The sequence below is a fragment of the Pezoporus wallicus genome, unplaced genomic scaffold (genome assembly GCF_028554395.1).
Source record: "Pezoporus wallicus isolate ANWC-B61680 ecotype Strahan unplaced genomic scaffold, APGP_CSIRO_Pwel_v1 contig_6658, whole genome shotgun sequence".
NCBI classification, from domain to species: Eukaryota; Metazoa; Chordata; class Aves; order Psittaciformes; family Psittacidae; genus Pezoporus; species Pezoporus wallicus.
This window is the reverse complement of record NW_026642312.1, coordinates 7,242,354-7,268,776: the sequence shown is the minus strand read 5'-3', so window position 1 is coordinate 7,268,776 and position 26,423 is coordinate 7,242,354. Positions and strand designations below refer to the sequence as shown.

At 39.4% G+C, this 26,423-nt stretch overlaps 1 protein-coding gene across 9 annotated transcripts in view; it reads left to right on the top strand.

Moving 5' to 3' along the window:
• COBL (cordon-bleu WH2 repeat protein) overlaps positions 1-26,143 on the top strand; it is a 164,026-nt gene extending 137,883 nt beyond the window's left edge. For 7 of the 9 annotated variants that reach the window (XM_057428765.1, XM_057428766.1, XM_057428768.1 and 4 more), the window contains 6 exons: positions 1,126-1,438; positions 13,106-13,209; positions 14,195-16,218; positions 16,847-16,966; positions 19,103-19,360; positions 24,816-26,143. In XM_057428765.1, the coding sequence (XP_057284748.1) occupies positions 1,126-1,438; positions 13,106-13,209; positions 14,195-16,218; positions 16,847-16,966; positions 19,103-19,360; positions 24,816-24,833 (2,837 nt within the window). In that variant the 3' untranslated portion in view covers positions 24,834-26,143. Of the gene's footprint in view, positions 1-1,125; positions 1,439-13,105; positions 13,210-14,194; positions 16,219-16,846; positions 16,967-19,102; positions 19,361-24,815 lie in introns of those variants that run through there. The other 2 variants (XM_057428762.1, XM_057428770.1) reach the window with 2 other exon arrangements.
• Positions 26,144-26,423: the final 280 nt, after the last annotated feature.

Here is a 26,423-nt window from a genome sequence, read left to right as displayed (position 1 = left end):
CTACAAAACAGGGAAGTAGTATGTTTAAACGTAGTCATGCTTGTAGACCTGGGACTTCTCATATAATTAACAGGTGCCCCAAGTGTCTGCAGGATCAGGCCATAAACTATTGTTTAATCTTCCTTTTACATACTGAGATAGAAGATAATGGAGCACGCTTGTAATTCCCAATTAAACATTTAGATTAGTCTGTATTGATTTCTTCTGATCAAAAGAAGTGTGCTTGGGCTTGATTCTGTCTTTGGTCACTCAGTGGAAATTATTGATCTTGTTGGGAGTTCCCCCTTAAAGGCATATTTTGCAGGATGGAGTCCAGAGTTGTACATTTCTTAAAGAAAATAACAAAATTGTATTTTTTTATCAAAATATCCACTCCAAAACAAGCAAAACCTCAAGTATCTCATAGGAACCAAAACAGACTAAACAAACTAAAACAGAACAAAAAATTGTACTATGTCTAATCTTCTCTCAAGATTTGCAACTTTTAATAAACATGCAATGATCTCCTTTATAAAGGACTTAACCTTGGAAAAGGTTCTGCTTTAAGCATCTCAGTGTATACTTTTCTGTACTCTTATTAGTAGATTTTGTATGCTTTAAGATGTTTGTTATTCTCCCACTTAATGGATAGGAAATAGAAGGGCAGTAAAATAAAGTTACACCCAGTGGGCCAACAGTAGATCTAGTTTACCAGTTCAGTGTCCTGACTGGGAAATGCTGCAGATTTTTACTCATGTATAGATTTATTATTGGAAATGTCATGATTTGTTTGGCAGCATGGGAAAGGAATAATGAGATGATGGTGTCAGATGCAATAATGGGAATGATTTCTTACACCACATCTGTTAAACCTTGGTCTAATTGCCCAAGAAGCTGCCCCTGGAAAGTTGTTTCTTCATAGAAGGAAACTGATTTGCTATGAGAGTTATAAAACCCAAACTCCTCAGGACAGAGATAGCAAACCACCTTTTCACATCATCATTATCCTATATACAAATATTAAGCTCCATCCTACTATTTCTAATGTATTTCATGTGTTTTTTCCAGTTACAAAGGAATAGGTCTCTGTGTTTGATTTATGTGCTGATGACTTGCAGCTAACTTTCCTTGCTATATTTCATTTAGAGGGCCTGCTGCCTGCACATGATAATGTTTATGTAGTGGATGACACGGTTCTGGAGCTATCAGAGGTGGAAGAAACAGCATCAGAAAGCAGCTGTTTTGCATCTGAGGACACCACCGAAGATTCGGGTGTTGTGAGTTCCCCATCTGACATTGTATCTTTGGATTCACAAAATGACAGTATGAAGTTGAAAGACATCAAGATGGTCAATGGCTACATGGAGTCAGCTGAGGCAGATGCGATGCATGGCACAGAGACATGTCCTTTAAAGAATGCCTACTGCAATAGCATGGAATCTGACCGTGCTCCACAGAGGTAAAACATTTATTTGCAGTCAGCTGTTGGAAAACATGTTGCATGTCCTTCTTGTAGGGAATCATTTAAGAAAACCAACTTCTGCTTTCTTCTGCTCTTTCATAAACCAGTATGAATGCCAAATGACTCCTCCCAGTGAAAAGCTCACTGCCAAATCCCCTCCAGTGACATACTTGTAGCAACAGGCAAAGGTCACTTTTCTGTTTGAACTTGTAGTTACATTTCTTGCAAAAGACCGCTGCCCTCCGGAGTTGATTTCTCTAAGAAGTCTGAAATAATTTAGTTACAGTCTGGTTTATTTTGTCGTTCTGATAGCATATGAAGTGCTTAAAATGTTACTATATATTGATCTAGAAAAATGACATGCAGGTCATAAAATGGGAAACTCATAAAATGGAGGAATTCAAGCCCCTGAAGGCCAGATGGAGAAGGATTGTATTCAGTGAACTTTGGAGATTGGTTTGTGGATGTGTGCATGCATATAGATGTTCAACTAATGCTAACCTCCACTGGAGTTATACCTTGGGTTTAGGGTTTTTTTTCCAGCATATTTCCTTTCCTTTTTTTTTTTTTTTCCTTTTCCCCCATAAATAAACATTTCCCTGCAGTTTTTGCAAGAAAATACAAGAACCTGAAATTTAATTAGAAACTGCCTTCAAGCACAAGTGACTCTGACACTGTTTGTTTGCCAAAACTCACACAGTTGGTGGCAGGGCTGTAAAGGGAACCCAAAATTTATAAGACTTTGCAAATACAAACTGGCCAAATAGGAAGCTGTGCTCCAGCAAGGAGGGTGGCCTGGTAGTACTGACAGGGATCCGCTCTGTGTGATGCTGCAGAGTCATGGGACAGGGGCCAGAAATTCCTCTGAATTCTCAGTTGACACAAAGTCTGTGCTTTCTGGTCTCTCTCCATTCAGCTGCTAATCTGTAGCCCCTTCATAAGAGCATGTATCATGACCTAGTTATTTCCTTCCACACATTTCTGAGGGAGAACTTCATCTTGGATCATGCAGTGGGTGATAAATCATGGATAAATTAGGCCAAAGTTAGTATTTAACCTATTGGAATGATTTTTTCTTTATCCATCAATATCAAAGGAGACAAGGTCAAGCCTCACTTAGGTAACTTTCTCAACAATACGTTTTTCTCATAATCTGTCCTTTCACAGTTTCTTAGGTCCTGATGCAGTCTCTATTTGGAGGATTAAATGGACTAGTATAGCAACTGTGATTAACATTCCAGACCTGATCTAAAAAAACAACCCATTAATTTCAGTAGACTTAGATTGGGTCTTATAAGATAATTAAGCAGTCCCAACTTTCCTCAAAATGCAGGATTTAAACTGATTACCATTAGCATAATGTTGAGCAGAGGCATCAAAGTAAAACCCCGTAAGAACAATACTGATCAGCAAAAAATATTTTGGATGTTTTCTGGGGGTTTTTTTGTTGTTTTTTTTTTTTTTTTTTAAACAAATAAGAGATTGACCACAGCTCATCGTGACACAGTCCCTCTTGGAAGTCAGTAATTTTTCCATCTTTCACTTCAGCCAAAGGTACGTATTCTGTACATTGCATTGAGACTTACCTTTGCCACACAAACACACAAAATCTTTGATAGTTGGGAAGAGTGCACATAGAAGACACAAGGGGATATTTCATAACCTGGCCTGCAGTACTGCTGCTTAGGGGTCTTGCTGAGCCAAAGGAGTGGAAGTTGAAAGGATGGTGTGTTTTAATGCCCTTTGCAACCAGGGAGGTGACGACTTCCCCCTGCTCAGCTGCTGTGAGGCCATTGCTGTGTGTCCAGTCTTGGGTCCCCAGTGCAAGAGAGAGGCTGGCAAACTAGAGGAAGCCCAGAGGAGAGCTATTGAGAGGGCTGGGAGACTGGAGCACAGAGCATATGAGATGGAGGGAGTCACCTGTGGTGTTCACCTTGCAAAATCAGTGTGGGTGAGGAGGGATCTGCCTGATTTTCCCAGAACAAAAGCAGAACTATGAGGCTTCTCAGAGGTACACAATAAAATGACAAGAGGCAATCATCACCAGGTGCTGGAAAGGAAATAAAAATTGCATATGAAGAAGAAATTCCTCAAAACAGGAGTGGTTAAGCAGTGAAAGTTTGCCCAGAGAAGTTGGTGAATCTTCATGCCTGGAGGTTCTCAGAACTCAGCCTGGCAGAGCCTTGGGCAGCCTAGTCTGTCTTTGAAATTATCCCTCCTTGGAGCAAGAGGTTGGGCTAGCCTTCCAACTGAATTTTTTCTGTGATTTTATTGTGTTAAATATTCTGTATTTATCTAATATGTCCATAATTTAAGAAGAGTGGGCTTAGACTGAAAGAAGAGACAGTTATTGTCATTTGGGGAGTGCAATTATTTTTCATAAATTCCATTTATTTTTTAGGCTTTGGGACAGCAAAATTGCTTCAGATCAACTTTAGGGTAGAGCAGAAACTTAACATTTGTGATTTATTTTAATCTTACATCAGCAACCCTTGAGACTGCCACAGTAACAGTGCTGATAGTAATATCTTTTTAATTTTTATGCTCTGAATGTTTGTAAACAAGGTTAAAAGTGGAATTTAGTTTAGTTTGAAATTGTGCTTGTCTAGATCCCTTTGCAGGTCAACTTGCTGTTTTCAAAAGCCACTTCCTAAGTGTAGAAGCAAGGAAAAAGATGTGGGGTTTTTTAAACTTATTTGTATGAATACTTGTTTTAATGGGATGTAAATAAATTCTGAGTACAATTTTGAGTACAGCCAAATTTGGAGAACACCAATTTCAATTCCCACTGTCAGAACAGCTGCCACCCCACTAATAATACCTTTTGGGTGTTCTGAGATTGTGTGTAGTTCTTGTGATGAACAGGCTACTTTCAGGACCGCACCAGCCTCCTAAATTCCCAGGAAAGTCAAAGTGCAGTTTATGTGAATAACTGATACCAGGCTACACAGAGTTTTACATATATTTCATAAGGTACAAAAAACTTAAAAGAAAATTTTACATGGAGTTTATTCATTCCTTTTTATCTTCTAGTCCATTTACCAAGATGTAACTCAATTGTGAAAGGAAGATAAGAACAAAGAAATGGGAGAACATGTTGCTATTATAAGCAATGGTTAGCAGCAGTGAATCAGGAGTCCTCCTTGAGTCTGAGCTCCACTGAAGGCAGAAATCTTATTTAGTGACTAATTTGGCCAAAGCTTGGAAAAAAAACATTAATAAGAATAATGGAAATATTTACCTTGTCATTTTAAATTGTAAAACTGACTAAAACTTGGGCTTTTCACACAGTGAAGTAACTAATTCCTAAGAATTTAAAATGCTGTATGCTAAAATCATTTTGTACTCTGCGGGCTCTGAAAAGTACTCTGAAAAGCAAGCAAATTATATTTGGAGTGTGAAGGGCTATAAAGAATGTCCAAGAGGCATTTTGCACATACACTGTGAAGAACTGCAGTGAAGAGCAGAATCAAGTCCACAGTTCTTACCTAGGTTTGGTCCTGAGGCTTAGCCTGTGCTCTGAGATGAAGAATATTTTGCCATTTTGCTTACTTTGGTTAATTGTTTGTTTAGTTTTAAATTCATTTGTTCCCAGAGTTTCTGGGATTGTTTACTGGGTGGCTTGGGTGGTCTCTGTGTAGCTGAAGTGCTGATAGCGTTAAAATGCCCCAGCAGGGTCTGCCCCTCATCTGCTGCTGAAGTCAAGGAGAGTTACGAGCATTTAAGGTGCAGTCTTCAATATGTGATCGGTTTGTCTGCACGTAGCAGTAAAGTGGTACGACCAGGTCAGAAATGGCATGTACAATGGGCTTTGCACACGCGGAAGTGACAACCACAGCAGAGCTCCAGTCTCATTCAGTTCCCAGCGCACAGAAGCAGAAATTTCTGAAAGAAGGTCCCCAGATTTCAGGGTTTCCAAGCTGGGGTCTTTCCCCCATAGTTTTGTTTTCCAGTATATGGGAGCAACTTGCAATTGCATTCTGTTTTGTTTTGGGATTCTTGTTCAAGCAGTCTTAATGTAGAATATCAACTCAAATATGGAAACACTCTAGTTCTACCCTTGGCTCTGTCTCTAACCTGTTAAACTGTCTTTGTTTCTCCGCCACAGACTGATTATTTTTTTTTTACGGTAAAAACCATTAATGCAGCTATCGTATGTCACGATATATTTGTACAGTGCCTGGTGGAGCAGAATCCAGACCTCAGCTGGAGGTGCCAAGGGCTAACCCCATATAAATAATTGACTACATGCAGTGTTTGACTGTGAATGTTTTACTATTAACTGCTGACTCTGAACATTGTACTACATAGTTGTCTTTCTTCATATCCTTCCTTACAGTTGATTTCTTTGTGTTATGTATCTGTTCACCGAATTTTAATATATAGTGTTAAATGAGTAACAAGAAAACCACAGAGAAGCTGAAATGTTGCTTATGTAGCAGTAAGTACATCTCATGATCTCACAGTGTTGCAACTCTGTCCTCCCGTACCCCCTCCTTTCCCATCCCTTGTGTGGTGTCATCACGCAAGCTCCTAGGGGCAGGGATCAGACAATTTTATATGCCTATAAAGCATCCTACTGTCTGGAGCTTTATAAATAATTACGCATTAAAAATTATGTTAAAATAATATTATTAGGGATGCTAGGTCACGTGCTCAAAGTTAGGTAACATTAAGGCTGTCCGTGTAACCTTATATTCCTCCCCTTACCCTTAATTCCTCCGTTTTTGTTCAGTCTGATAATGTCTCTATTTAAAGTGATCATATTCTCTTTTGGTTTCTTTTCTTTGTAAGTTTCAGAGCTCGATTAATAAAGCAGACATACCGCTGTTCATTCTCTGTTCAAATTCTCTTCTGGAGACAGGACCATTTAATTTCCTTTTGCTCTTTTTATCTTCCTCATCACACTAGTATCCATGTGCCATGCAGACTTTAATTCATTTCTCTGCACAGTACTCGTGTGGGATGAAAAGGTGTCATTATGCTATTTTAGAGAAGGAGAGCTGATGTATGGAGAGTCAAGGCAGACTGGTAACCAGTTGGACCACACAGGACTCTTTTTTTTTCAGAGGACTGAGCATTAATGATATTCCATGTATCAGAATGCAGCTCTCCTTTCCCTCCTAACTCTGTTCTTGGAAGACGTTTAACCATTTGGGCTGAAATAAAATAAGGGAATGATCATGGGGATGATATAAACTGTAGCATTTGGACTGCCACCTAGCAAAGTTATATAATTTCTCAAAGTCAGAAACAACTGAAATCAAGGCTTTAAAAGGGTGTCTTAACAGTTTAAAATGCAAAACTCTCTTTTTTACTGTCTTGAAAAGATTTTAAATGTATTACAATATTTTAAATAATAGAAGTGTTTTCAAATGTCAAGGGAACTTGGCAGTTACAAAGCTAAATAAATACACACTTGTCTGGGCCAAAAAAGATAAAATACCTTCCAAAGGGTCTGAAAGGGATTTTCCTCTCCCTTGCATCTCTGTTTCAGTAGCCATGAGAGAGGAATATTTTTTCACGTACAGCTAGTGGAGGGCATAGGGTGGGGGTGGGGGAACCCTCCTAAAATCCGTTCATGCTGTGGGTCTGGACAGGGATAATCTCATTTCCTCCCTTTCTCTTAGAAGATTTTGTTGCCTTTGGCTCTGGTTGAGGTAGTTGAAGCTACTGGGAGGAGAAGAATCCTCTTCATTACCAACCTGAGAAATACTCTCTGTTTGCTACAAATCTGCTAAGGTTTTGATGAGTTAGCTTGAAACAAAAGCTTGAAAGGATAGGAGTGAGTGAACTTGTTCTGCTTAATTTTCAGCCCATTCAAATTCAAATGTTACAAGGCTTTGTATTCCGATTGGGAAGGACAGGAGGGAAAGAAAAGTCAGTAGCTGAAGAGAATTCAGTGATGAAGCTGGTCAGAGAAAGAAAAAATATAGTAGTGAGTGGCAGAAGGCAGGCAGGAAGGAAAAACTGTGATGAAAAATAGCAGTGTACGTATGTGTTATATATATATCTCTGTGCACAAACACATTCTATATAATTACATGTCACTTGTAACTACCTCCGAGAAATACAGGAGTTTTATTCTGTTATTTCTCTATAGGGTAAGTTCTATTTTATAGGGTTAGTTCTATTTAAACTTCAGGGATGAAGAATTACTTAATTAAAACCCAGATGTCTGACAGATTTGCAAGCCTCTTCTTCTTACATAGTTTTGCTAATTTCCTTCCTTATCTCTGTCTTTCCCTTTCCCCTTGTTCCAGAAAACTCTTTCAATTTGTATACTCTTCATGGACTTTTTTGCTGGCAGATCTTCATGGAGGGAAGATACTAATAATACCAAGATTAAGTAATAGATACAGTTGTTACAGAGCAGGAATCCAGATTGGCCTTTCTGTTAAACTCATCCACTGGAAAAATGCCGTATACTTTGGAGCTATAGAATATTTTGCATGTTCGAAAGCAGTTTGAGTTGCTAATGTGTAGTGCTGGCTTCCAGGAGAGAAAGGCTCTGGTCCTTGCTCTGTTTCTTATTTTTCTGTGTAACCCAAGGGAAGTTATTTAACCTCACTTTGCCATCTTTTAACTTGCAGTGTTATATTGCACAGGTGATGTGTCAGTGTTAAGATTTAAATCATACTAGTCCACTTTCCTGACTATTTCTGGCAGTGCTGTCTGCCTGCAGGCCTTCCCATTGAGAAGCTGTTGCCAGAGGCCCATGTGAGGAGCGGGGAGTGGAGGCATGCTTCCAGCTGTATAGCAACTACAAGCTGCTGCTTATGCAGCAGGACCCTGGAACGAACATATGTTGGGAGACTCTGGAAGCTGAAATCACTCTGGTGTGTAACAGGCTTAGAGATTTCTAATATTAAAACACAAAATTGTACTAAGCCAAAGCATTTTCATTTGCTGTTTAGATTTTTGACCAGTAACCGTGGGGGAAGACTGTAAAAAGACGATAAACCCAGCTGCAGATGAAAATTTATTTCATTTTCTACCCCATCTATATTTGCAAATTCTTATTTGTAACTGGGTGGTGGTATATCTGAAGGTACTACTGGGCTCGTGTGTTGTAGGATTGGAAAACAGTAAATGCAGTCTCTGATGATTTTTATTCACCATCAATATAAATGCAGTCTAAAAACCTTTGTAAGTTTGATGCAGTCTCACAGAACTAGGAACTGAACACAAGCTAAAAAACTTGGAATGAGAATGATACCTGTACCTTGCTCTCAAAAAGTATGTGCATCTTTTTTTTATGGCTCATTGAAAAACATAAAAAGCAAGGTTATCTGGCATTCAACAGAATATGACCATGTGCTTTTTCCTTTTTCTAGTTGCCTGATACTTTCAGAAGTCTTGCATCAAAGACAGGTGATGACTTTGCTATCTAACAAGTCCTAAGTTGGCTGTTCAGTCTACACATTTTGTGTTTTAGCAGGCTTTGGTCAATCAAACATTAAAACTTCATGCTCAAATTCACAGGAGGCAGCAGAAATGGAAAATATCTATGGTCAGGTCATAGCTTAGGTGACCAGAAAGTCCACCACTTATACTAGCTGCTCTCCTGCTGCTTTTATATTCGTTCCTTGGAAGGGAATAGAAAAAAAGTCATCTAGCCCAAGAAGTGCAAAGAATGAAAAAACAGTCCCTAAGATTTTGTAAACTATTGGTTAATCTGGAAAATAGTTACCTCTACTTTTGAAGAGTACTTTGCTGCATCACTCACAAAAACAAATATGTAAGCACCTTGAGTTTACTTAATGCCATCTTTCCAGCCTGGTTGAATAGCAAGTTGTATTCAGAAAGCTTCAGCCATGCTTTCTACAACTTAAAATTGTTTAGCATCAGGCTCATCTTTAATACCCACCTCAATGTATACCCAGGGTAGGACCATTTCTCTTTCCAGCATTTGTCTTACACAAAGGAGAATATTGTGAATTCATTTGGAAGAGGAAAAATCTGGATACGTACAGATGGGTTAATATAATTCCACAGCATCAGACTGAGAATACTGTCAGAGCTGGGAAAGGAGCCCAGATGCTCCAAATCCCTGTTAGGAGTAACCGTATCAGGTTTCCATGTCAGTAAGTCCATGCTAGCTGCCTAAGACACATAGGAGTAGCTAATGCTTTTGATGTCTGTTGAACAGCCTCATAGCAATCAGTATGTCCTTGCGTGTGCTAGTGCACGGTGTGCCTGCCTGGATTTGACTCTGTTATGTGCAATGGTTCTGTCTTCCCTCCCCTGCTAGTATACACATTCATAAGAGCCAAGTTCTCTTTTGATAACAGTAAATACTGCAAAATGAGTGAATCTTTCAGGTCATACTCAGTTAACCTGAGAGGTGTCTTCTGCCCATTTCTTCTTGCCTGTTGCCACTGCAACAGGGCATGTGTCTCCCTGTCTTCCCTATTATGTGTGTGGATGTTTTGAATGTCCTGCCGTATTTCAGATGTCACCAAGTGCTCGAGTTTAGATAACTGAACCTCATCTTCAGTTCCTTCTCTGCAGTCTACATAGGTATGTGTTGTATTTAGACAGTTAATGTGGGAGTTGTGGTCTATACCTCTGGTACCATACATGAGGCTCACCAGAACTCATGGGAAGTGCCTGAGGAGACTCATGTCAGTTTTATCATTTGCAGACCCCCAGGTAAAGCTTCTTTAACTATAACAAAATGGCAGCTTCTGTCATTGCAAATCCATTGTCTTACCACTGGTTTGGTTTTCTTTTTAATGCAGCATTCACAGCTAGGTTCATCAGAGAATTTTCTTTCTTTCTTAGAATGTAAACTTTCTCGTAAATACTCGTCTCCCATGGCACTGATTTGGTGAAATGCTGCTGTAACTTTCATTTTTTTGTCTCCAACTGAGCAAATGACTGCTGAGGCGTTGTAGCCTGAGCTCAGTGGAACACTAAAGGCTGTAGTTTAGTAATCGCTTTGCTCCATTCTGTGCTTTTGCACAAATCTCTGCTAGTTTACAGGAGTAATAAGTGCCCGGGCTTCCATGAACCATGCACGTCTGCCATTTTGAACTTGGGCTAAATGCTTGCCATTGCTGTATTTTTAGTGCCTCACGTTTTACCAGAAAGGTAACATAAAGGTTATCAAGTTCTTCCCTAAGTTGGAAAAGTGTGTGTGAGAAAATAACACTGGTAATGTTTATCCAGAATATAAAACGTGGTATCGGAATGAGTTATATTTTTCTTGAATTCTGGCCAAAACAGAGCTGTCAAGAAAAGGAAAGTGTGTAGGGTTAGAAGGGAAGAAAGTTCAGGATTAAAAAAATAAATAAATTGGATGCCCTTTTGTTTTCCTTTCCCAAATGCTGTTACGAGAAAGAGTCTTCTTAGGCATATTTGTAATTATGTGAGCTACTGGAAACTACCAGACCTTCACCTCACAAAATGCGTATCACATTTTAATTTCCCGATGCTAAGAATTTGAAGAAAACCCCTGTGATTAATCTGTATCTTCTGGCTTGTTTTAGGTGAGTTTGGAGATGAATTGAACAATAGCTCTTTTAGGAATTTGAAAATGGGAAAGAAAAGACCTGCTTTTTCTGAAGCTCCCTCTGTAAGAGCAAATAAGAATCCTTTCATTTTCACTGCATTGTTCTCTTTCCTTCAGAAAAATTCTGTGAATTGGATATTATTATCCCAGTTGTCTAGATAAGGAGATGGAAGCAGAGATTGAGAGGCAAATTATGTATAGTCACTGCATAAGTGCACAGAGGATAATGAAAGAGACCTCTGCTGACAGTTGTGCCCATCAAGGAGAAGATAATGTTTCTATAAGGAGTCATTGAAAGATTCCCATTGATTAACATGAGAAAAGAGATGGTCAGTACAGTGGACCTACACTGCATGTTTGGAGCCCAGGAATCCCTGTTCCAGTCCCAAATACATTTTCCTAGACAATTTGCCCATAAAATTTTCAAGCCAATAGTTCCTATTATTTCCTGGAGAAGGCCAGTGCAAATGCTAGAGCAAGTTTAAATCTTTCTTTTCAGATTGCTCAAATGAGTAATCTCATTGATTTGTGTGTGTGTGTGTGTGTGTGCTTCAGGGTACATTGAACTGCGTAGAACTACCAGTGCCAGTTGCCTGTGCTGGAGACTTTGACTGATTTGTGCCACCTTTCTTTTAATCCATCACAGGGAAGACTGGGTTTGCCATGAGTCTTGCAGTGTGGGTGCTGAGCCCGAGCATCATCAGTTCACAGTGGCTTCTGAGGATGTTCAGGGCCTGTCAGTGCTCAGGTCAATGGCAAATGTTGCTGTTTTCATTGATCCCAAATACATGAATACAGCTTTGTAAGTGCAAGGCAGTTTAGGTGCAAGTAGAAGAATCAGGCTCCAGGACTAGTACAAAAGACATAAAGAACAGAGAGGTGAATGCTAAATAAATAAATAAAAAAGTAAAATGAAATAAAATACCTGATGCGTCAACATGTGCTTTCAGTTGCTCCTGGTGTGAGCAAGGGAAAAATCGAACAATAAAATAGCAAAAAAAGGAAGCTACATTGTTAGATACAATTTAAATCAATGTCAGGAAACATTCCTGAATTCCTGTTCATGTTACTGCCTTAAAGAGCAGGAAGAAAAAGGTTGTGTTTGGTAAACAACCAAAAAAAAAAAAATTCATCTGTTCCTGTACTTATGCGATTAAGGATTTGATCTTGAAGAGGACAAATCTACTTCACCTGACCTGAGTTAACTGTAAGTGTGGTTAGAATGGAAAATTATTTTTTCAATAGGCTAATTGCAAGAGCAAAACTTAGATACAGTGTCACAGACAGCAGTGTCTTAAACTCAGGTGAGGAACAGGTAGCTGGAAAAAATAAATTGGCCAGTATGAAATCTTGGCTTCAATGCTGGTCAAGATTTTTCTTCCTAATAAACATAAAATCTGTTGTGTAACAGGTTGCCATATGGTTTGGGTTTTTTAATTTTGGTTATTTTTCATTAGGATTTTTCTTTGTTTCATCTTTTTTTTATTATTATTTTAATAAGTCAAGACAACATTTGACCCCTACTCTGATTCGAGACTTGGTTTCGATCACTGTACAACTTCATCAAAAAACATGGAGTCCATTTCTGGCAAAATTGGGCCCCTTGATATTTCATTTGAAACAGTTCTCAAGGGATTAGTTTCTCTTTCCTCTTCCCCTCCTTCCTCTCAGGATGCAGAGTGATTGTCTAATAGTACGTAGCTGTATTTATTTTTCATTACCATGCAATTTTTACTTAATTAAGGTGAAGATCTATTGGCACAGAGGGTGCACAGAATGGCTAGCGATCTGCTTAAAAATTGTATGGATATGCAAAACTTTGGCCTTGGCGTATTCTGCTTTTTCAGCAGCCCAGCTGAAGTGTGTACTTCACAGTGAGGCCAGACTGTTTCTTTGCAACAGGCTATATTAATCCTCATCTTTTGATTGCCAGCACACTGAGCATGCTTAGGCACCACGGAGATCCTTTCTAGATGTGGATGTGTTGTATGGTGGTTTGTGTCTCTAAGGCTGCATATTTTTCCCACTTTGGGGAGTGAGTTTCAGAATCCCAGTAGAACCAAAGGGGCTAAAATGGTAGTGTATTTCAGAGCAACAGTGCAAAGCAGATAAAAGCTGACCCAACCTTTTTCTTCTCTTTCATATAGCAGGAGACATGAAGAAATCTCTCTGGCTAAGCAAGAGAATGAGGATATACTCATTGCTGCACAGCTCCAGCAGACTTTGGCTGGCCTGGATGAACATTTAGAAGGTAGGAGTGTGTTACTTCTGAAGTACAAAAGAGAGGCATAGCCAGGAGATACAGAGTCAAACTGTACTCTGGAGACTTTAGTGAAGCTAAATCAGTTGTGAATTTAGCTCTGTGTTTAATGAGCAATGCCTCTGGTTTGTATTTTATCCTCAAGAAGAAGAGAAGGGGGGGACATTTTTGTACCCAATGCCTCCTCTGCATTAGCAGATATACTTTAAAGTTAAAATTTTGAAAACATGGAAAGAAACAGTGGGAAGAGATAAAATGTCGTACTGTGCTCCTCTTTTTCCTACTGTGAATAAAAGTATTTTTCCATTAATGGTTTGTCACCAAATGATGTTGAATACATTTTTAAAACTTCCCATCTTAATTTCACTACTTCTGCGGTGGACTTGGTTCTGATTTAAATTTCGGTGAGTTCTCTGACACTGCAATTTCTTAGCTTTTGTGTTGCAACCCTTGATTTATACCAACAAGTTTGGGAGGAGAGTTAAGCTTCTTGCACAGTGAGGCTTCTGGAGTCACTGGAAATGAAGGGTGAGAAGAATGGAAAAAAAATACAAGTACTGTTTCTTTGTTTGCTTGCTCAAGGAAATCCTTCAGCTGGGCTGTTATTACCAGGTCTGGGAAACATAATTTGGAGCTGCTTGCTGTTTCTCAGAAATGTTTCTCCTTTGGAGTCATGTGGTGAAATGTTTATCACTGAGAGAAGTTAGTCAAAGATAAGGTATGAACAATAGATGAAATTCTGCTTTCAGCTGCATTTGTATGTTTCCCACTGGCTGAAGCAGGAGGACTGCAGGAATATTTGGCTGATCCTAATCAGCAAGAGACAATAAAACAGACTCAGATCTCTCCTTTTTTGTAAAAGGCATTAGTGTAACTAAAATATCTGATCCGCTTAAGCTTTCCTGGCTGTTTGTATAATTTAAAGTCATATTGCCTAAATACTCCCTATATGTAATGTTATGTCTGTGTTTTGCAGCAGTGGATGGTATAAGTAACTCTGACACCGAGTACATCAATGAAGTGTTGAGCCCACATACAAAAAAAGTTGAAGCAGCCCAAGATGTTACCAGTTCCGTTCCAGTGACAGTCATAGATGATGTTCCAGAAGTTAGCACCTCTAACTCAGTTGAAAATCAAGAAATGGAGGCAAGGCTTTCAAAAAGTATCTCAGCTGACTCTGTTAATATGGGAAACTTTACAAATAAGAACAACAATGCAGGTTCCTTTAGTAAGAGACACACAGGTGGTGGAGCTGTATGCATATGCAAGGACCTAATACATCAGCAACCATCTGAAAATGAATTTAGTCACTTGCTTGTGGAACAGAGGAGAGATATGTTTGAATCTCTCACATCCTCCTTCGAAAAAAGAAGCGAAAAGAACTTAAAACTGGACACACCCCCCAAACATGGTGTGAAGTCTGAGGAATGTAAATCTAAGTTGACTGCATCTCGCTCCAAGGCCATGGCTGAAATCAGTACAGCAAAAGAGAAGATAAATCCATTTAATGAATGCAGTAACAGGGAAAGATATCTGAAAAAAAGTAAATCAGAATTAGAAATCAAATGGCCACCAGCAAAAAAAAATGAAGTAGAAGAAGTCCCATCAACACCCACATGGTGTCATCGTGCCCAGAATTCAGGAGCAAACTATGAACCTAAAATGGGTTTGACAACCTTTAAAGTTGTCCCTCCAAAACCTGAAGTAAAACAATTTGATAGAGGAGTTTCACTCTCCACTGGTGCCATTAAGATAGATGAACTAGGCAACCTTATAGGCCCAAACACCAGTGTCAGTAAGCACATACCAGGTAACTTTACTGATGAAACTGAGGAAATCTGTCTTGGGAAAGTGAAGGCATTCTGGAGATCAAGTTCTATGGAAAAGCAAAGTGATGACTCTGCTGAGCATCTTCCTAAAAAGTCAGCAGCCACCACAAATTCTAAGCCCTTTGCAGTAAAACCTGAACACAAACCTGTTTGTCCTGCAGCTCCAAAACCTGCAGCACCACAAACTGTTACTACCCAGGGAGCTGAAAGACAGTCTGAGAATGAAAGGACCAAACCACCTCTTCCGGTTACACAGTCTCAGGTAACATCATTAGTGGCCCCAACCATTCACAAAGACAAGCTGGAGCTTCCATTTGTAAAGCCACATAGGAGAACTTCAAGTCAGTATGTTGCCTCTGCGATTGCAAGACACATCAATATAACTACCTGTAAGTCTGACTCTATTATGGAATATCGCGAAAAAGATGAAAATAAGCAAGGAACGGGAGAGGTTAAAACTGAAGCAGAAAGTTCACCAAAAAGATGTATTATTGTGGCCAAATACAGCCCTGTGGAAACAGAATCAGCAGAAACAAGAGAAACATTTTCAAGTATTTTTACTCGCAGTCAGAAAGCATCACAGAGGCTTACATCTGGTGATAATTCTGGCATGGAAAACAAAGTAGTTAACATCAGGGCACAAAATCAAGCAACTCCTCTGAGTTTCTATAAAAAGAATGCCAGTGTCCCACTTACTAAATCCTCTTCGAAGGATAACAGTGCAGAAGATGATCATGGTTTAAACAGCAAACAGAGTATAGCAGAGAAAAAGATGCATCTTTTATTTGACCAGAAGTGCGAGACTTTGACCCATACTAATTCAGCCTCAACTCTTAAGTCTCCCGATCTCCAAGGAGTCCCATCCCCTTTAAGCTCATCTTTGCGGGTCAGTAAATGGCCACCTGCTAATGGTGCACAAATCAGTTCGCTTAAAGCTTCACCCGAGCTAAATGGTGCAGCTGCAAACACAGAGTCAGAACAGGAGGAGAAGCTGGATGATTCGGATATTAATGCTATCAGTGAACTGGATGTTAATGTGCAGACCAATATCTTTGGACCAAAGAAGAAGTTCAAACCCGTCATCCAAAAGCCAGTACCAAAAGACACATCACTGCACAGTGCCCTAATGGAAGCCATTCAAACAGCAGGGGGAAAGGAAAAACTCAGAAAGGTAAAGTGGGGACTTCTTTTAGCCTGTTCAGACTGCAGAGCCCTGTATTCTCCCTGTCAGACATCAGAGGTTTTATAACTGGTACAGTTGCTAAAGAACCGGAGTACACAGGGTATTTGAAAAATTTCTAATGGCAAAATACAGACCAAGCCACTGCTTATTCTGCACATCCTGTAGATTAAGCAACACCACTGCTGCTGCACTAGCCAGAAGAAGCAGAGGGTTCAGAGGTGCAGCATAAGGGAGAGGTAATTGAGGTTAGCCTGAGAGCTGAACCCACATTTCATGTGAAATCCACATGTTATGTGAAATCAGGAACACGCAGCATGGAGAACACTTGTAAATACTTACAATGAAAGAAAACTGCATTTTTTATCACTAGGTGATCCTAGTTTGCCATTGGCTTCATGCTCAGGGAATATGAGATGGCATCTGTAAGTACAGCATTACTGTCTACACATATGCTCACCATTCAGTGCGAGTAAGGGTTGTAAAAGCAGGCCCAAAAGAAGATAGACTTGACTAGTCTCCGTAGTTTGCATTCTGGTACAAGTGCCAAAAGTATTTTTAATAGTGTTTCCAAACTACCTCTACTGACAATGTGAGGTTTATTGTTTTCATATTCTAGGTTTCAGACAGTGCACTAAATGACAATCACAGCAAACCCTCATACATTGAGCCAGAGAATGAGCGCTCAGCCCTACTAGCAGCGATTAGAGGCCACAGTGGGACCTCAAAGCTGAAAAAGGTAAGAAATGAAGATGGTAAGTGATCTCCTAAGTGTGGTCTGTTCCTACTGGATGTTTTGAATAAACCCAGATATGCCACAAACTAAACATTGTGCTGCAAAGAGAAAAGTTGAGGGGGAAAATAATATGACCCAAGATCAGATCTGACTTATGTAGATAGCATAGTGGGTCCAGTCCTATCTTCTGCTATAAAACTTAACAGTCCTTCAAATTGTGTGCTTTTAGCTGAGAGGGAAGCACATAGAAATCTAAACTAATTACAGGGACTGTACATAGAAGACATCAGATGTTCATCATTTTCACATTTAAGTGGGGTATTTTTGTGCTTTAGGAGTATGCAGTTAGATCAATATATTTGCATTACCTACCATATGCATCAAAGCCCAGTTACCTGAAGAACACACTTAGGACTGCTTCACGCATGGTCTTTATCTGTTAACATGAGCTGTTGCATGAAAGTTGTATGCAAGTAACTGATACTGATGGAACATCAGCTTTCACTGCTGCTGAATGATTGCTTCTGTCTGAAAGATTTACCTAATCATTAAAGTATGTCTTATTCCTAATAGCCCAAAACTGCATTGTTCTAGCTTTAGTTTTCATTCAGTTTGCTAATTCAGCCAAGGATGTGTATTTGGCAAGGAGGTTCTTATTTCCCTCGTGCAGTGACTCATGCCATTAGCACATACCCAGATAGCAGGCATGAGTTAGAAAGAATCTCTTGCCTGTGTTAGGAAATTGCTTTGTCCCTCAAATACCTTACTGCCCTTGCTGCAGGTAGGGTACAGCCTCCTCTGAGCCTGAGAGCAGGGTGTGCTAGGCAGCAGCCATCTTCACATACACTTAACTGCATTCTGCATTCATTAGGAGTAAATGTAAATTTGTTTAAAAGAGGCTCTGACAATGAAGTGATAGGGTATTATCACAGACATTTTGGAATACTTTCCTCCAGCAGAGAAGCTTTTGCCATCATTTTAAAGGAAGTTGCCTAGAAACTGTGAGCTTCTTTTTCACACCATGTCACCTGTGCTAGTTAAGTCATCGTGTTTGTATGTGTACAGGGTGAGATACAGATGTGCTATGATGAAAGGGCTGTCCCTTTCATATTCTGTCAAATGTTCATTTTTACCTGACATGACATGATTCCCATATTGTGTGTGTGTACAGTAAAGGAAAAGAATAGAGGTGTTTTCTGAATGTGGATTGGATGGGAGAGGAATCCTTTCATTTTGCACTAGAGAAGTCTTGTGCCTCAGTTTCTCAGAGGAAGAAATGCTAATGCATCTGCTTGAAAACCTCCCATTTGGCACATGATATTGAATTTCCTAATAATTGCCAAATCATTGTAATTACCAACAATTTATCATGGTTATTACTAGTGATGTTGTTAACGGCAAAAATGCTTGTTGAGACAGTTGACGGAAGAGCTGGCTTAGTCTGAAAGATTGCCTCCTCCCCCTGCATTCATCTTAAGTAGGCTGAATTTCCAATCTGGTAATTCGTGCAGAAATTTTAGTATCAGAAATGTCACAAAAACATGCTTGGAAGAGCAAATCAGTTGATTTTGTTCTCAGCGCTTTCACATAGTTCTCTCTGGTCCTATTTTACTTCATTTTGGATTTTTATGATGGCTGGAGACTTTAGCTTTAACAGCATTTTTTCAATGAAGCCATGTCTGGGAGTTCAGAGCTAAAAGAGCCTTCCTGTCATCTGAGATTATTTCTGTGCAGCCCAGACTGCAAAAAGTAACAAGATTCCTGGGTGGCTACTGCAGCCGTAATACATCTTCCTGATTCCAAAACCCTTGTGGTTGATTCCAAATGAATACCAAGTCCAACTTTCTCTCTTACCTTATGTGCCAAGAAGAGTTACAGGATCCTGGAGCTCACAGTAAATAAAGATTGAGTTTCTGAGACATAGTCAATGCCAAATCCATGATGCTGGTAATCAGCCCAGCTGAGTGATGTGAGTGAGTAGTAACAGATGTTCAGCCCTGTGAGCAAACAAAAGTTCTATGTGGTTTACATCATGCAGGCAAAGTGAAATTGGGGTACTGAAAGTGCATCAAATGTCAAATAATTACAGTTTAGTCATGCTTGATATTAATCACCTCCTTTCAACTGCATAATGAGCAGATCTCCTCGTTGGCCTCCGAAGAGCTGCAGAGTTTTAGAAATACAGAACTGTCCTTGAAGAAGACAGAAAACCCTCAGGAGCAGCAGCTTTGTATCCCACCTGCCCCTGCCCAGCCGCCACTGCCACCACCACCTCCCTCTCAGCTGTCAGCAGCAGCTCCTAAGTCCTCAGCCGTGGCTACATGTAACCCTGGGGAGGCAAGGCAAGCCCTGATGGAGGCTATTCGCTCAGGTGCTGGAGCAGCAAAGTTGAAAAAGGTAAATGTAATTCTAGATTTTATTGCGGGTGAAACAACCTTCACTTGCTCTGCATTGAGAGCCATTTGTAAGCTGTTCTAGCCATGTATTTCTTTCTTCCATCAGAAGAGGGTACATGCACTGTTTTCTCTAATGGAATCAAAGATTTCAAACCTTTGAACACCTATTAAAACATACTATTAAGACTAAAATAGGCTTGTGCATGTATGCAACCATGTGAATAAGCAGTACTTTTTTTTTTTGAGGAGAACATCAAAAGGATGAATATAATTTCAGAAAGTATTTTCATGCCCTTTTCATTCTTGTGAATCTGAGGTAATACTGGATGTCTTTTAAACAAGGTGAACTTAGAAAAGATCAGACATGAGACCCTGAAGCAAATTTAGAAGTAAGTATTCTCTCCTAGTATCAGTACTGTTTCCTAGACCTTGATTCCCAACATTCTTGGTTGCACGTCCTGAGATCTATCAGTAGAACTCTGGGATCATCTTAATGTATACCTGAACTTTATGAATTGGATGATATGTGTTACAATTCTGTGGTCAGCTATAGGTCAGTCATCTCCCAGATGGCTAAAAATGCTCAGTTGCCTGGGAGTGATTTTTGGAGGAACTTCACTTACCATTTTAGTCAAAATTTGTTCTTCCTAACCTTGGGTTACACTGCATTTCTTGGTAAGAAGAAGCCAGTTTTCCTTAGCGGAGTCATCCCAATATTATACTGTAGTATCCAAGAACAGACTTTGATCCAAGGACATTAGGGAATGTACAAAGCAGATGTAGTTTTCCCAACACATGATTTTCCTGATGCCAACCATAAAAGTGTAAATAGGCTTTAACCTTGCTTACTTAACCTCTTTAAAATAATTCAAAAAGTCCAATAAAATTTTAACATTAAATAGTAGCCAAAACAATCTTGTTTCTGATTAACTAGAAATTTCACAGAATCATACAAATAGCACAAACAAATCAGTGTTTCAGGGAGCTTCACATCAGCATGCAAGCAGAAAACTGGATGTGCATTTATTTTTCAGGTGAAAAATTGCTTCTCCATTCTATTATGAGTAGGTCTGAGGTCACCTGGCTGGTTCAGCTTGGAGAAGAGAAGCCTGAGGGGTGACCTCATCGCAGTGTACAACTTCCTCAAGGGGGACACTGGAGGGGGAGACACTGATCTCCTCTCTCTGATGACCAGCGATAGCACACAAGACAATGGAATGAAGCTGTGTCAGGAGAGGTTCAGATTGGAGATAAGGGAAAGGTTCTTCACTGGGAGAGTAGTCGATCACTGGAACAGGCTCCTCAGGGATGTGGTCATGGCATCAAGCCTGTTAAGAGTTCAAGGAGCGTCTGGACAATGCTTTTAGTCATATGGTTTAGTTTTAGGTAGTCCTAGGAGGAGCAGGGTTTTGGATTTGATGATCTTTATGGGTCCCTTCCAACTTGAGATATTCTATGATTCTAAGATTATAAATTATGAAAGAATTCCAGATCAGGCCTTTATTTCCCCACTTCACCAATTTACAGAAAAAAGAAAAAAAAAAGGGATTTGGATATTCAAGAATACTTTGTGCAGTTGCTTTCTAGTTCTTTCCAAATTCCTTGTTCTTCCAACTACTGCTCCCCCTCCTGCAGAAGTCCCTAAGGGGACCTATAGCTCTACTCATTAAAACAGGTCTTTATCGTATCATTTGGGGATTTATTTCAAACTGTTTGATAGCCAGTAAAGGCCATGAAAATAAGCTGGATATACTAATGCATTCTGCTAAGTACTGTGTCTGTGTTCTTTCATTTTTCAAAACACAGTAATTTTTGGTAGCTTTGACATTGAAATGACAGAAGAGTATGTCACATTATATAGGTCTTTTATGAAAATAAAAGAAACCAGTGTTTTGTCCAAGACAGAGGATGATTTTCTTATACTGTGTTGCCCTTTCAGATATTGGATATGCAAGCTAAGTCGTGTATATGCCAAAGGCATGGTATCACTTTGACATCTGAGATCTCATGCCCTTGATAACTGATAAAAGCAAAAATGTCAGATTTCTCAAAGACTTTCTATCCAGTGCATATTAATATCTCTTCTAGCTAGCTATGGTAAATCGAGAGCCAAATTCTGGCCCTTCTCTGCAGCTAGACAACTTGTAAAAGCAAAAGTTGAATCCATAGAGGAGAGAGAATACATGATAGCTGCGTACCAGGGTTTTATTCCTTTACAGCCGAAGAACTTGTCTCCAACAAACACTGAGGTTTTTTGTAAACAGTGGCTGTCAGGTGGCTTTGTCCCAGGCCTGAAGCAAACTTTTTCCTTTGTTTTGCCTCCTTTGTCAGAGATCTATGATGTTGTGATTCGGACACGTGAGCACAGAGCCAGTTTTAGCTCTGCCTTCTAGAAGATGTTGGTTACAGCAACTAGACAGCAGAGTAGGTAGTTCAGTTCAGTTCAGTAATGGCGTCTGTTTGTCTTACATCGTCTTCTCAAAGTTTCCTGGGACAGAGACTTCTGATGGTGAAGTCATCTATTTAGCTAATATTATGAAGAACTGGGAAGAATCTGCATTGCTTAGTTATGTGTGACTCAGTTTGTGCTTATTTATGAGGGGTTATTTGCAATGGAAGTGGATCAAACAGGACTGTCAGGGAAACCAAACGTAAAAAGCAACCGATTGTCCAGATAAGAAGCATCTCAACAAACATTTGAGCTCTAGTAATATCTGTGAAAAGGCAACTCCTCCACTCCACCCCTGATTACACAGCTGTTTGCTAAAGTCATGAACTTTAAGGTTAAAAGATCCACTGTGCAGGAAGGGAGGAGAGAAATTGCTGCAGGCTGGTCAGGCTTGCTGAGAGTCAGGGTCTGCACAACACAGGCTGTAATTGGGTCAGCCAAAACAAACCAGAGCAAAAATAGGTGCTTGAGGGAAATGCCAAGTATAGGTAAAAGAGCATGTACATAGGTCTCCTGGCTGTTCTTTAATCCATTTCTTGGGGTACTGTGCCTGCTTTGGCAAATAAGACATACTTTGTTTTGAAGAAACGGCTTCTGTTCTGTTGCACACTGTTGCTGTCCACAGACTCCCAAAGGAAGATTCTTGTGGGTGTCAAGCCCAGTTGGACCTGCTCAGTAAAATGGTTCATCCCCAGTACAGTGCAGTTCAGAGACCTGCCAGAAAGTGGTTACACTAGAGATCCTGCCCAAAGGGAATGGAGACAGAGATGTGTTACTGGAATGGGATGAACTTACCGAACTGGAAAAGACCTGGTGATGTGCAGGAAATATCCTCCTTCTTCAGTTTTCATAATGGTCTCTCAAGAAGCCTGGCAGGTGTTTAACATGTCCAGACTATAGCAGCGAGTCAGGGAAATGGCATCAAGTAAAGTCACCAGCCAGGGTGGCTGACCTAGTGCCTTTGGTGGTTAATTATCTTCAAAACTGAGCATGTCTCACTAGCAAGGAGACTGTTTCCCAGCTGTGTGGTCTGCCTCCTGTACAAAGGAGAACCAGATGATCTGGGAAATGAACAGCTGACCTGAGACCAAATTTTGTCTAGTGCTGGTGAGCAAAACTCAGGTCATAGTGTTGTACCCTTTGTGTTTCTGGTGTTAAAAGTGAACTAGTGCTTTCCTTAAATTGTATCAAGCAATTTTTGTTACAATTTCACATACTTAAGATATTTTGTCTACTTTTTAACTTTTGGTTTCAGAAAACGCAAAATAACCTAGCTAGATTTCTGAAGTTCCGTATATCGTTGCGTGTGTGGTTTTGTGTCTGTGTAACTTGCCTTGGGATTTACCATGATTATCTATGGAAAAAAACATAACTACACATGCAAATAACCCATTAGATGTCTAGCTGTAGGTATAGTTGCAGCACAAGCCCATGCAGGATTAAAACTCTTACCAACAAAGAGAAGCTATAAAAGTTGCCTTAGTATATATGCCATCTACTCATTTTAGGTAGAGTTGTACCCAGGGATTTGGTGGAAATATTGCAGGAGAATGTGCCTGCACAAGGTAGGGAAGGCAAGTTGTATATCTGAAAAACAGGCTTTTGCTTATAGCAAAATGATTGCTGTAGACCACTTCTTAATGGTACATGCAAGAAAAATTGTGCAGATTTCACATATTTTCTAAGAGAGATTGGAGCTGCATCTAAGCAGCCTTTTCTGCTTGTGATTTAAAAAATTGAGTTGGCTCCATCACACTATCCAGAAGCATTCATGCCAGTGTTCAGCATCAGCATTTAGTCATGTGAACTTTTTGATACGTGCAGTGTATCGTTCTGCTGGCAATCACAGGAGCCAGGTAACATAATTACTGCACCCATTACAATGAGTCCCTGGTATATGCTGGGATAATTTGAAGTTGGTTGCCAGCAGGTAATGCATCGATCTGAATTATGTCACAAAGATTGTCTTCTAGGAAGCATGGCCTAGTTCCATACCTTTATGTCAGAGTGGACTCTTTGTCTCATGTTATCAAAGATACATAATTGTGAATTAAGAAACACTGTTTCTTATCAGTGTCTGTGGGTGCAATGGCAAAGATTACAGACTCAAAGCCGCAGCTGATGTTGGCTTTGCTATGCTGGAAATGAGGCAGGAGGCCCCACTGAAAGGTTGGCTGAGCTTGATATACAGGTAGTCAAATGAGCCTATAAAATGATTCTAGTTCCCATGCACAGTGAGAGGCAATCGTTTGCGTGCTGTTACTGTATTTGAATTGAAAGATAACATTTAATATGAACTCTTCACCTTGCTAATAATTTATACCATGACCTATTTTTTTCCTCAAGAATAAAGCTTCTGCCATGGATGCTAAGGCTGAAATGGAAGATTTAGACTTGATCATATACATTATTCTGTTTAGCTTTTGTGGTGATCTTAATGTAGATCTCTCTGATAGAATCAAAGCTCAGTAACTTTGATTTTGGAAGAGCACCCTAGCATATGTATTAATATTAAGCATATGTTTGGATGACCTGAGGACTAGGAAGGAAGATAAGCATTTGTGTAAGTATTTTCCTGAATCAAAGCCCTTGGGAGTTCCCTTCACTCAGACAGGAAGCGAGGTACTCATCAATTGATCTTTATGACCAGGGACAGTTAGCCAATACTGAACAGATTTTGACTGTCAGATACTGTGTACTTGCAGCGTCTGTTTCTGTTCATTCCACAAAATGAGGGAAGAATATATCACCTATGTTCCATTAATCATGTAATTGCAGCAATAATACCTAAGGATGTATGAGGTGTGGGGTTTTTAGGGAGGGATAGCACCTTTCATTAGGCCAACCAATGCAGCTGGAAAAGAGCAGATAAGCTTTAAGTAGTCTCAAGGAGCTGATGAAGAGACCAGGCTTGAAAACAGCCCCACAGGAGTATGTTTGGTTAACAATGTTAACAGTTGGAAGTTTAAAAACATCTTGAATGATCATGTGCTTTTCTTTGTTATAGGTCCCTCTGCTCGTTTGAATCATGTATAAGGAACAGGTAATTGGAAAATGTAATCCCATATGCACCCATAATCATTATTCAAGGTCTGAAGTGGCAAAAAAACATCAAGAAGTTTAGTTTATTCTCTTTTCTACAAGCCAAAAATAAGCTGTAGTTAATATTCTGTGTGTTCCTGCATAATGGTTCTAAGGGGAAAATACGTTGCTCTGCTGTAAAGCTTCTGTGCCAAGGAACTGTGTTTTGCCTCTGAATATTTAAGGTTGCCAATAAACTATTCTTGTTGGCAGGTTAATAAGAATATAAACACTGTGCAGTCCTATGTTAATACTTAATTGTGTTTATGGGCAAAATTAAAAGACTTTGCTAGCTATCTGAAAAGTAATACTCATTTCAAATTGCTAAGAATATGTAACTATTTCAGACTTTTTACTTGCCTCTTATTTGATTTGGAAAAGGGCTGGCTTTAATAAGCAGAGTGAAAACTAGGATAAAGACCTATTAAAAAACAATCACAAGAAAAAAGTTATGGTACATTATGAAGGATCTAAATTGTCATATGCTGGAGTCATTGGTTTTTAAAATGAGATGAACTTTGTGTCTCTGGAGAAGCTCTGAGAAAGCAGGCAATCAATGAATGTGAGACAGTGTCTGTTGACAAGTTACTTATGGGATATGACGTATAGGATGCTAATACGCAGAGATATACTGAACCCTAGTAACATTTGTGGCACTTTAAAATTCTGAGATACCTTAAAGGATCTCTGTTTGCAACAGACTGTGAAGGTTATAGAGAAGATTCGAAGTACTGCATAGAGGTCCGAGATTTAGAATTCATTTCTGCACTGCAAAATGAAGGGAAGCTGGTTTATATCAGTAACCAGGACTTTTGTTGTCTCTTGTCTCTTGTTCAGGTCATGCATAAGTTGGCCCTTTGTTTCCAATTTGTATGGCTGTTGTATGTTGTATCACAAGTATTTATAGCAGCATCTTTTTCAAATGTAAACTACTTTGGTAGGTGGTGGTGTACATATTTTGAAAATATTTCATTAAATTGATTAACTTAAAAAGGACAAATGAAAATGCTTTTTCACATTTCATATGTTGTAATGAAACTGAAGGAGAGGAAATTTGTACATTTACATTTTTATAATCACAGACTGGAGTGGTGGCAGATTCTTTTTTTCTTTGAGCTAAAATATAAAATGTATAGCTATGTAATGTTGAAAGCACGAGACTATTTAGCCCTCTGCATTTAATGTGACTGTATATTATATATTGTAAAATACTGATGTCTTAGTGCCACAAATAAAAAGAAAATCCAAACTTGACATGACTTGAATGACTTTTTGCCAAATATTTTCCATTTACAGAAAGAAATTAGAACTAGAACTTAAGCCAGTATGCTCTGTTTGATATCTCAGGTCTAATATAAAACTTCTCAAGCCAGAAAAGAGCTCACAGCTAATAATCCAGGAACACAGTAGAAATCACCAACTGGAATGAAGATGTCAGAGATACACATTTCAATAATAATGCAGTACTGATAATCATCCGTTTCCTCATTAGGAAAGCTAATATATATTCAGAATATATTCAGAATTAAGGTGC